We start from the raw sequence: 13221 nt of genomic DNA, 5'->3' as shown, positions 1-13221 counted from the left end.
AACTTTATTATTATTAAACAGCACTATATTTCCTAGTAAAATCCTCATGACTTTACAGTAAGACAAATTTTCGAACGTTGGTTATGGAAACATCATGTACATACCACCGGATTCCCTAGATCGACATTCAGCAAAATTCTTTTAATAATGATGCGGGAGTAAAAATATAAATATCTGGGAGCTTACATCAACAAAGAATTAGATTCAGACTAAGAAATCAGGGTACGAATAGAAATGGCAAGGGCAGCGTTCTTAAAATTCAAGCAATTGTTCTGTGACAAAAATCTTAATACTGCGCTGAGACTGAGGTTTGTTGAATGTTACGTCTGGTCTCAACTATTGTACGGAGTAGAAATATGGACGGTAAAAGCGCAAATAGTTAGGAAGCTTCAAGCCTTTGAATTTTAGATATACCGGAGAATGTTGAGAATTCCATGGACTGCCAGGGTCACCAATGAGGAAGTGCTGAGAAGGATGGGTCGAGACAAAAAATTGTTGAGAACAATAAAAGTACGCAGGACTGCATACCTGGAACACATACTAAGGAATATAAAGTCTTCTGCAGACCATCATGCAGGGTAGAGTCGATGGCAAAAAGGGAATAGGTAGAAAGAGGAAGTCATGGCTGCGAAATATTCGTGACTGGACAAAGATGACTGTAGACGAATTATTCCACGTTGCAAAAGACAGAGATACTTTTAGAAATGTGGTCGCCAACCTCCGTTAATGGGGACGGCATAGGAAGAAAAATAATGATACAATAAACAAAAAAAAAAAAAAAACAGAGATGAAGATAGGCGCCAAGAAACTCTGTGTTATAAAACAGTTGAATAAAATACAGATTCTCGATTCAAATATTTAAAAATTTAATGAAGAGCTTACCAAAATAGAAATAACGTCTATTTAAAATGCAATTCATTAATGGCTCTCAAGGTACAAAGCTCTGCTAATGATATTGATCTTATAAGAAACTCTCTCCGCAAACGACATCTTCAACAAAGTGAAGAGAGCACGAAAAATGTTTTACTTAAAATCAACAAAATAAAAACCAAATACAAGCGAATCAACAGAAGAAAGCAATTCAATACAGAGCATAATTCACTTAAGACCTATTTTAATACATGAATGCGAATCAATGACTAAAACAAATAAGGAAGAACTCCGAATATTTGAAAGAAAAATAATAAGAAAACTTTTTTAACCTCATTATCATATTGCTACAAATCCGTATAGAATAAGAACACATACTAAATAAAGAAAGCTCTTATAAATATATTGTTTAGGAAAATAAATCGCTTAAGGTAGATCGGACACATGCATAGACGCCAAGATATCAAACTTGGTTAAAAAACGTAAACTAATTTTTGAAACCAAATTCAGTATTTTGCTTTAATCTGTGCCTTCTAAGAATTGCAAGGAAAAATAGACATTGATAAAACTGTTATTAGAGACATGGGGAATCTAAAAATTGCATTCCACAACATATCTCCTCAACTAAGCAAAAATCCTTAACGAATTGGTTTCTAGTACTCGAACAGAGTATATCGGAATAAAAGGAAAAAGACAGTTAAGCAAGAAGAAAAGTGCAAGCATTTACGTTTTAAGGGTGAAAGGATGTGCGCCCCATTTTTAGCTGACAAGCTTGCGGAGCATACTATTTCTGGTCCTTAGTTTGCCTTTTAGTTTTAAACAAGATTCTGTGATTGACAACGTGCGATATCAGTTTGAATTTGTCTTTCAGTTCGAACAGACGATAAAACCACATTAAGCAGAGATAAGTTTTTGCGGTAATTAAAAATCGATATTTATATTTAAATTTAAAGTTTGTGTAAATATATCGGTTTAATACTTGGAATTTTAGTGTAAATAAGTGATTTACCTCCCCTAATGGGGGAGGAAAATAACATTAAGACGCAAATGTGCGAAGTGAGTGTCGCGACAAGTTCCCCAGATATGGATATGGATAAGGATATTGAAATTGGTGCGGATTCCGGCAAAACAAGGGAAGTTAAACTGTATAATATTTCCTCTAATAATTATGATTTTCATACCTGTTGCGTTTATATAGAGAAATTAAATAATCAGAACATCTCTCGTTTACATCCAATGGTGGTGGGGGAAATTTTGTATCAAAAACTTAAAATCAAAAACCTAAAGGAAATTAAATCTATAGGAAAAAATAGAGTTAAAGTCATTTTAAAATCTATTTTGGATGCAAATCATCTAGTAACACATGATAAGTTAAAAGATGAAAATTTAAAAGCCTATATCCCTAACCATCTCTTGGAAATCAAGGGAATAATTCACGATGTAGATACGAGGTATGATACTGATTATTTAAAAAAACATATAGACTCTTCCGTTAAAATTACCGACATTAAAAGAATGCATAGAAAGGTAGATAAAGAAGGTAAAACAGAATACGTCCCCAGACGAAATATTATAGTTACATTTGAAGGAAATGTTTTGCCAACTCATGTCGTAGTTAATTTTGTGTATTTACCAGTAGAAAGATTTGTAGGCAGGGTAATACAGTGCTACAAGTGTTTGAAATTTGGTCACATTTCTAAGCAATGCAAGGGCACACAAGAATTTTGTATACGATGTGCAGAAATTAAAAATGATAGTCACATATGCGACACACAAAAAACTTTTTGTATACATTGTAAAAGTAAAGATCATATTTCGATCTCCAAAAGTTGTCCCGTTTATGAGGAACAAAAAAAAATTAAAAACATTATGTTAGATCAAAAAATCTCCTTTCTAGAAGCAAAAAGATTTAAAGAATCATCTTTTTCCGAATTTGTTAGTAACAATAAATTTTCGATATTGTCAAATCTTGAAGGAAATTTTCCAAAACTACCTAACGTATCTGATGACATTATGTCATCTCATCCTACCATTCCAAGATCGTATATGAAAAAATCAACAAACTTTACTCATCCTGGACCTAGCAGGATTAATACTGAACATAATGCACTTAAAAAAAGGAAAGTTTCTACTCCTGTTCCACAATCCCCTACAGATTCCTCCACCTTTCCTTTTAGATTTGGCCCGTTACAGCCCCTACCACCTAATCCCAATAAACCTAATAGTTCAATAGATGGTGAAAAAAACAAGATGGTTATTTCGTTAGTCAAATTTTTTTCTGAATTTATAAAAAATGTAAAATCATTTGAGGATGCAGAAACACTGGATAATAATTTGTTAGCTAAGGGTTTGCATACTGTTCTCGAGGATATTTTTAAAGGTACTTAAATTTATGGCTTTTAAAACTAAACTTAAAATTATGCAATGGAACGCTAGATCAGCTGTTGCAAATAAAAACAGCCTACTCAATTTCCTTATTAAAGAAGATGTTGATATTGCTCTTTTAAGTGAAACCTGGTTCAAAAATAATGTTGTGTATAATTTTAAAGGTTATAATATTGTTCGTCAAGATCGTGCAGACGGTTTTGCTGGTGTCGCTGTTTTGGTAAAAACGGGTATCCGTTTTGAAATATTAAAATTAAATAAAAACTTCAATAAAGAGCTGCTTGCCTGTGGTATTAAAGTTAATTACGATAATACTCACTTGAGTTTTCTTTCTGTATATAGATGTCCAAAAACCAAAACCAGAATAGAAGATTGGACAAACTTATTTTCCCAAGTGAAGCACCCTTGCATTATTGGGGGTGATATGAATGCCCACAATGCGCTGTGGGGATCATCAAAAAATGATAATATTGGCGATCAAATTGTAGAGACCCTACAGGATCTTGATTTCATTGTGATGAATAACGGTCAACCTACTTGTCAAGGAAATCCAGGACATTCAGATTCTATGATTGATATTACGGTTTGTTCCCCTTCCATTTTTACTAAGACATTTTGGACTGTAGATTCTGATACACTTGGATCAAATCACTATGTTGTAAAAATAGAATTCGAATACCCAAGAGCTGTTAATGAGACCATATATCCCAAAAGTAAATGGAATACTAAGAAAGCTAATTGGGATATGTACGCTGAAATAATTGAGAATACTTTAAATGAAAGTGGACCTATATCCCCAAATGTAGAAGAAAAATATAATCTTTTATTAGACTGTATCAATAAAGCTTCCACACAATCTATTAGCCAATATAAACCCTTTAAGTGTAAGAAACGGACTCCTTCACCATGGTGGGATGCAGAATGTGATCTAATTGTTGCAGAAAGAAAAAATGCATTAATAAAATACAAGCAAGATCCATCAGTTGAAAATTTTATTAAAAGTAAACAAGCTAGTGCACACGCTAAGAAATTATTGAAATCGAAAGCCAAACAAAGCTGGGTTGATTGGTGCTCAAAATTAAATAAACAAACGTCGCCTACTTCGATTTGGAATCAAGCGAAAAGGATGAACAGGAAAAGGGTCAATGCTCCATTACCACTAGAAGATTCGTGGATAGCAAAGTTTTTCGACAAAATTGCACCACCGTATGTGAACAATCACGAAGATTTAATGTTATTCAATCCGAATTATAGTCATTTTCTCTTAAAACCGTTTACTATGGTAGAATTGGACTGTGCCCTTAGTGATCGTCCTAACACTTCTCCTGGTTATGATGAAATCAAATATATTATGCTATTTAATTTACCAAATAATGCAAAAGAGTTACTTCTAAATATTTTTAATCAGATAATTAGAGAAGGTTCTAACTTTTCGGCCTTCAAACATATTATTGTCGTTCCTATTCCCAAACCTGGGAAAAATCTAAAATTAGTTGAAGCTTACAGACCCATATCTTTATTATCTTGTGTACAAAAAACTCTAGAGAGAATACTTAAGGCTAGGCTAGAAAGGTGGTTACTAGAACAGAACCTTCTACCCAAAGAACAATACGGATTCAGGAAAGGTTTTGGTACTTTGGATGCATTGGCTTCCCTAGTTGTAGACATTCAAAACAATTATTCCCGGAACAATTACTTACCGGCATTATTTCTTGATATAGAAGGTGCTTATGACTCTGTGTGTCTAACAGCACTCAAAGAAAAAATGACAAGAATATTTCAAATTCCAGCTCAATTTGCTGATAGTATTGTTAATCTTTATTCAAACAGATTAGTTTATTTAAGAAAAGAACATATGCTCATAGGCCCCAGAATCGTAAACAAAGGATTACCTCAGGGTTCTGTATTGAGTCCTATCCTGTTTAATTTGTACGTAGCGGATTTGTACAATATTAAAATAAATAACATACCATTCAACCTCATACAATACGCAGATGATTTCTGCATTTACACAGAACACAAAGAATATAAACAAGCAATCAAAAACTTGGATAGTATTTATCAACTACTTCAAAAATGGCTTGATAAAAACAATTTTGAATTATCTTGTAATAAATCACAGGTTTGCATTTTTACCAGACATTATAAACCTAATGATCAAATAATTAAATTAGGAAAACATCAATATCCACTAAAAAATAAGGTCAAATATTTAGGTATGACACTTGACAAACATTTGACTTGGAAGGATCACATTGAGGATATGTTAAACAAATGCAACAAGGGAATAAATTTTCTTAAATCGATTAATAAAACGTGGTGGGGTGCTGATGTAGACGTAAATTTATTATTCTACAGAGCGTATATTCGCTCTATTTTGGATTACGGAAGCATATTTTATGGATCAGCCAGTAATGCATTGCTAAATAAAATTAACGTAATACACAATTCAGCTCTACGTACATGTTTAGGTGCTATGAAGTCCACACCAATTCAACCCTTGTATTTGGAAGCCTTGGAACCGCCTTTAAATATCAGACGAAACTTCCTGACCGAAAAATTTCTGGTAAAGACATATATAAAAAATCAATCGTTATACACAAAGCTCATCACTCTGAATTGCTATGATTTGTCTACTAAATACTGGGAAAAAAAGAAATCGCCTTTAGTCTGCGAAGCTCTGCAACATAATATGGAAGCATTAAAAGAGATAGATAAAGCTACGTATACACTTCAAAACATCTCATATGCAACATATCATGGTTCAAATGCAGATATCATGGTACCAAAATATAGTGACAGTATACACATAAATAGAAAGATTATTCACTCAATATTATCAGAATTCGAAAACTCCGTTGTTATATATACCGATGCCTCCAAATCATCAAACGGTACTGGATGCGCTTTTTTTATTCCATTGGAACGAATAGAACGCACATTTAAGTTGAACTCCCAGATCTCTATTTTTACAGCAGAAGCTCTTGCAATATATGAGGCCTTACTTTATGCAACAGAAAGTAACTCGGACCATATAGTGATATTATCAGATTCTTTATCAGTTTTGACCTCTATTGGGAAACCGGGATTGCCAAATACGTACAGTTGCCCTTATATTTACAAAATTAAGGATATCAAACAAAAGTTAGTAACAAGGGGCAAAAATGTACTTTTTATTTGGATTAAAGCACATATAGGTTTGGAAAATAACGAACATGTAGACCAATTAGCAAGAGAAAGTATTATGTCTGGTAGAGAAACTTCGTATAAAATCACGGCTTGCGACTTTCTGGCTTCCTTAAAATTAAGATTATACCAAAGGTGGGATAATATATGGAAGGAATACTCCATTGTTAGCCCAAATAGATACACTTCTCTTCAAACAGATATTCCTAAAACTCCTTGGTATAAGTTTTTTAATGTACCTAGAAAATATGTTACCACGATCATAAGACTGAGATTTGGGCACGCTTGTTACCCCAAACATTTATTTAAACTTAAGGTTTTAGATAATGATCAATGTGAATTTTGTACAGAAGAAGGAAACCTAGATCATATATTTTTCAGTTGCCCCAGAAATATTATAACTTCATCCAGATTAATAAATAATTTACACAAACACAACATATTAGCCCCTTGGAACCTTCAGTACCTATTATCATTAGACTCGAGAGCAGTGTATGATTTATTAGTTATGTTTTTAAAAGATAGTAAAATAACCATGTGAATAATTATACATTAGTTAATAACGTAACCTTTGTCTCTAACCCAATTGTTTAAATTCCTTTCTTACCGTGGCCTAGTGTTGTATGTAAAAAAAAAAAAATGCCTTGATGGGCCCCTAGGCGAGAAGAGAGTGACCCTGTTTACCTGTTTTGTATATTTATTTTAATTTTAATATAAACTCAGACAATCTTTCTTTTACCATGTTGAGTCTGGCTGAATGACTAAAAGTCTATGCCAAAAAAAAAAAAAAAAAAAAAAAAAAAACTATCTACAAGGTATTTATAGGAAATTCAGAGTTCAAGGATTTCATCACACTATTGGATGTTTAGTTTTGTGAAAGCGCCTGTGTTGGGAAAATTGAAGGAGCGTTCCTAAGATTTTCGGGGTTTGGCTTAAGTATCTACTGGTATCTGTTGATCATTTGTGTAAATGTAATACAGTGTAGGTGCCATTACGCTACGGCAAGCGAGACCGTTTGTCTGCGTTCTCCATACTACCATTGAATGATACGAAAAATCTTCTGTTCTGTAGATATACGCGGATAAAACGATGTTTACAGTTTGTCATACAGTTTTTGCAGAAATGTCCTCTAATTTAATGTGTCGTAGGCGGCATTTAGATTGACAAATACCACCCCTGATACCTGATATCTTTTGTACCCGTTGTTGCTTTTTGCAACAACGGGTACGTTATTACGTACGTTATAAGTATTACGAATAAAAATAAATAAGCAAGAAGAATATAAGTGAACCATATTTAAAATAAGTGACAGAAAAAAGAATATTATATATACATTTACTTCTAAATTAAAAATAAAATACTCGTATGCCTGATCACGAAAGATACAAAATTTACAAGCGACAAAGTATTTTTTAAAACAACCGAACATATTATATGTAATAATTGTAATAGATATGTTGGCTATAATCAAATTACCATAAAGTCACCGAAATATTTTATCTGAGTAATGATTCACTACTGATTGGTACGTTACGTTATACGATACATTTATAGTTAAAGCGAAATTAGGTGTTATGCCTACTTATTATTTTAGTATCTGTTACAAGTTACATACTAAAGTATTATAGTAAGATATTGAATTCCCTACATTTAAAAATTGAAATATTGAAATTAGACAGTAAAAAATTGTAATTTTAAGATTGATTTACAAATTATTATAATTTAAATTTTACTACTTTATGAAACAAATATTGTACATCATAAAACGTAGCAATCGAAACATAGGAACGTACATTTATATAATAAATTTTTCAGTGTCAATTCATTAAAAAAATACTAATACATAAAAATTGCCTTTTCCAAGCTTATAACAGACACTAACTTAAGTTTAAAAATAATTAAAGCAAGTAATATAAATTACCACCATAAAATATTTAACTACATTAACCAAGTATTTGTGAAATTTCAGAATGAATAAATTGATTGATATTTAAATAAATTTTAAGTTCCAAAACGTACCTGCTATAAAATTTAAAAATCTACGACTAATCAAATTATTGGCAACATCGGAGGAGTTTAGTTGTGTACGGGGAAGAATACATACGGATCCCAAAAGTGTTTTACTCTATTACGGAGTTCATTTAATCCTACGTGTTGGTCGGAGTCTACATAAAGCGCTACCCAGATAATAATATACACGGTGTATATTCTCCTGGAGTTAGTATAATACCGTTTTAGTACGGGGCCCACATTAACCGCTAGATCTATATATATATATATATATATATATATTATATATATATATATATATTATATATATATATTATATATATATATTATATATATATAGATATGGGCCTGCGTAGCGCAAGCGGTAGAATGCTTGCCTCGCATGCCGGTGGTCCGGAGTTCGAATCCTACCACCGGCAAGAACAACTAGACATTTTTAAAAATGTCTTAGGACCCAGGTCGACTCAGCTTGAATAAAATGAGTACCTTGGGTAAAACCAGGGGTAATAATAGGCGGTTGAAGCGTAGCACTGGCCATGTTACCTTCCTTGTATACCGTAGGCCCTAGATATAGCAGACTACCCTGCTATACTCCCAAAGCCGCGAAGCGGTATAAAACGGGAGACTATTATTATTATATATATATATATATATATATATATATATATATATATATATATATATATATATATATATATATATATATATACTAATGCTATATAGCATTTTTCATATAAAAATGCTTGCACGTCACAATTTATATAAAGTAACGTCACTTATATTTAAAATTTCCAGACCGTCAACCTTTAGAGTTCAAATTTTCCTGACACAGCTAATAATACGAAACCTATACGTATACTCCATTCGCTTAGCTCGGGCACATTTTGGCAGATTCATTGTCGGAAACCTACAACACAACAATTCCTACTTCTCAGTATTAATAGATCAAGTATGCTACTATTGCAGACTTCTTTCTTTAAAAAAAGGAGAATTATTCTAAATAGTGGAAGTGTATACTAAACCCATCAAATTTTGGGTAGTATATATTTTAGTTGTTATAATTTAACATAACTATTTATTATATGGTGCAGATAAATAAATATTAATTGTCGGTAATTCGCAAAGTTCTATTTTATTTACTATTTAGTTTGTTTACTATTAATATTGGCTATGAGTACGTGTGCTTGGTTGTATAGTAATTTCCGGTCACTTTTAGTCTGTCAAAAAGTAACTAACTTCGCAAAAAAATAATTACTAAATTCACTAGACAGTTCGGACTGGGAATAGCGAACCGAGTATAGTAAAAAATCAGTCGCACTTGACACATTGAAAACTGTTGTGAATGTTGTCTGCGGCAACCAAAAAGAAAGAATCATGACAGGCAGATGTCAACGGTTGTTGATGTTGATATGTTCATGAATAAAGTTCTATTAATTAAAAATGTCTTTTAATTAAAATACATAACAAGAACTTCGCTATTGAATATGTGCTTAATGCAACCTGGGCTGTCGTACAAACAAATGTACAGTGTATGAATTTGCAAAGCAATTCGTTGTATGCTTGCAGTTGAACATAACTGCCAAATATACCTATTAAGAGTAACAGAGTTGCTTAAAGATAATCAGTACTTCCTGATTTCGATGTATAAGGGAATCAAACAACTGTTACATAATATAACCAATCACTTTACAATTGTTACTTATTCTGTGATAGTGCCCCAAAAATTTACAAAACAAGTGTACTGGCTGATTATTCAGTAGAATATAAGCCAAAAAGAAGAAGAAGTGAAAGATCAAAGATTCTTCTATATGCGTCAATATTCAGGAGTGATTAATTACAGGTACCCGATCCGTCAACTGCGCATGTGCGAGACGACTGTGTTCGAAATAAATATTTAGTTTTGAATAGTTTCCTATTTACGTAATTAGTAAATATGTCAGTGAACTGTTTTGAATGTGGTAAAATTTTCTTAAATCAGTCTAACTTAAATAAACATATAAAAAATATACATGGTAAACTTTCTACGCCGATGCAATATGTGGAAAATGTGCATTTAAATAAGTGTCTGGAAGATTTCCAGTATCTTTTTTTTTTCAAACCGAAAATACTTACATTATTGAAGTTTATTTTACAGAAATTATGAAAGTTGTTGGAAAAATACAAACACTGTTTTATGTCGGACATTACTTCAGTTTTTTTATGGAAGAGTATTGAAGAATTAAGCTACATATTTTAAACACGTTCTAGAACGAGACAACTTTTGAAAACATCCACCTGAAGACAACAATTTATGCCAACCCATACAAGATTTACCAGAATATGTCATTTAAATTTAGTTCATTAATAATTTGTTTACTTTCAACAACAATAAATCAAAAAGAATTTTTATAATATTATGGATGTTTGACATTATATAAACAGCTTCTTTCTCGTATAAATCAATTATGTAGAAACTTGTTCCTGGCTGCAAGATATTTTAACTTTTTATTTTTATTTTATAACAAAATAGGAAGACAAATAAACCACACACTGTCAACCAAAGAAAAAAAGGAAATTAATTTAAATACGTTATGTCTAACTGCTGATTGTCATTTGACTTTAGATATTTTTCAACCAATCAAAATTAAAGTTTGATCAAACTGACCTTGAAAATAGATCCTCTATTTTTAGAGGATTTGATCAAACTCAGGATGTGACGTCATATGCTGTCAATTTTTTGGTTTGGTCAAACTAGTTTGATCAAACATTTGACCGTCTGACACGGACTTTATGCTACTATAACAAAATAAACAATCTTAGACGGTTAATATCAAAGTCGTCAATATACATTAGATTAATGTGTTTTTTTTTCTTATTACTCAGGGTACAAGATATATTCTCTATATTTTAGTTATGAATATAAAAACTATGTACCTGCAAAAATAAATGTTTTAAAATTCCCGATTTTTATGCCTTAATCGTTTTTATAAATTTGCTCAGATTTTTTTAGGTTGGAGATTGTCACTTTTGATGGCATTTCAAAGATTGCCCCTGCGCAGTTGACGGATCGGGTCCCTGTAATTAATCGCAATCGCTCCTCACAGTGATGCCACTCCTCACGATTTATCGTGAGATCTCACGAATTGAAGACAAATCTCACGATTGACGTCTCATATCTTACGTTTTTTAAAATTTTTAAACTGTTACTAAATCTCAAGATGAATAATGGGTACCTAATAAAATGTATACGAGAAAATCAGCATTTTTAATGTGTTCTTAGATTGTCACCTTGAAATATTCATAAATCGACTGTATTTTTATATAAAAGTGCTTGCACTACTCCAATTAATATACACAAAATAATATAAAAGCTTAAAAGGTTCTTTATTGCTTTGAAAGTGTAAATATCGGTCCATAAACAACTGATGTTTATGTATATTTTATCATTAAAAATATCAAGAATAGCCGAAATTTTGTATTAAAGGATCAACAGACCAAAATGATTTAAGTGTGTGTTTGAGATATGAAACAAATCAGCAATTTCATATAACAATGACTTATATTTCATCTTCAATCACTTTGAAATCCTAAAAGTGCTGATAAAATGTTAAATCCTCAGAAAATAAAATTAGATTTATGTATAATATATTATACTTAATATCACCAACGGATTCTTCAGACATAAAAATATTCATAAATATACATGGACGCAAGAAACACGAAAGCTGAAATCGATAATAGACTACATAATAATCAAACAAGATACCACAATAAAGATCAAAGATGTGCGAGTTAAAAGAGGAGCAGAATGTGGAACGGACCATAGACTACTGACAGCAAAAATGGGCACTAATTGGAAACATAAAAGACCCCCTCCACAGAAGAACCGTTGAACACTATAAGAGAAAAACAATACAATATAGAACTACTCCAAGAACAATCAATAAGAGAACTATACCAACAACGTCTAGACCAAAAATTAATAGAATTTAGATACGGCAACATCGAAGAAATATACGAGCATATAAAGGCGAGTATAAAGCAAGCAGCATTCGAAGCCCTTGGAGAAAAAGAACATATAACAAATAAACAGCACTATTATGAAATAAATGAACCAACAAAAAGAATAATTGAAGAAAAAAAGCAACTATACAGAAAATGGCTGACTACAAACAACGATGAAGTTTATAAAGAATATAGAGAAAAAGATAGAGAAGTGAAGAAATAAATAACACAGCAAAAGAATGAAGAATGGGAAAGAATCTGCTTAAATATTGAAACATATATAGGAGGTACAAGAACTTCGGAGTCATGGAAAGTACTGAGAGGATTGAAACAAAACTCAAAAGAAAAAATTAAATTGGGAAATATACAGGACAAAGAATGGAAGGACTACTACAAGGAACTATTAACAGAACAAAGACCACAATTCATTGGAAAAGAAAACAGGCGAAGACGAAGCAGATTCCCACAACAAGAAATAGAAATAACAGATAGGGAAATGAGAACGGCCATAAAAGCAATCAAAAATAAGAAAGCACTGGGACCTGGAGGCATCTCACCTGAGCTTATAAAATACGTATCAAAAAAATTACACCGGATGATACAATGGATATTTCAGAAAGCCATAAATGGAGAACAGCTCCCAAAGGAATGGACGGCGGCATATATGACATCTATATTTAAGAAAGGAGATAGAAAACGATGCGAAAACTACAGAGGAATAAGCGTAATATCATCAATAGGAAGATTATATGGGAAGATACTGCGAGAAAAGATAGAGCAAGCGAT

The 13221-nt window shown here is 31.9% G+C and overlaps 1 protein-coding gene across 1 annotated transcript; it reads left to right on the top strand.

Moving 5' to 3' along the window:
- Positions 1 to 3289: 3289 nt before the first annotated feature.
- Positions 3290 to 9261, top strand: LOC140444246 (uncharacterized). Its single transcript, XM_072535992.1, has 4 exons — positions 3290 to 4139; positions 4677 to 5309; positions 5430 to 5821; positions 9247 to 9261. Exons 1-4 carry the CDS (start codon positions 3290 to 3292, stop codon positions 9259 to 9261), a joined length of 1890 nt encoding a protein of 629 aa, XP_072392093.1.
- Positions 9262 to 13221: the final 3960 nt, after the last annotated feature.

Source organism: Diabrotica undecimpunctata, chromosome 6 (assembly GCF_040954645.1).
Source record: "Diabrotica undecimpunctata isolate CICGRU chromosome 6, icDiaUnde3, whole genome shotgun sequence".
NCBI lineage: Eukaryota > Metazoa > Arthropoda > Insecta > Coleoptera > Chrysomelidae > Diabrotica > Diabrotica undecimpunctata.
This window is presented reverse-complemented; position numbering and strand designations above follow the sequence as displayed.

Coding starts and splice junctions, on each gene's coding strand:
- LOC140444246 (XM_072535992.1), top strand. CDS start 3,290: ATGCAATGGAACGCTAGATCAGCTGTTGCAAATAAAAACAGCCTACTC. Junction 4,140..4,676: donor CCAATATAAACCCTTTAAGT/GTAAGAAACGGA, acceptor TAATTAGAGAAG/GTTCTAACTTTTCGGCCTTC. Junction 5,310..5,429: donor AGCAATCAAAAACTTGGATA/GTATTTATCAAC, acceptor TAATTAAATTAG/GAAAACATCAATATCCACTA.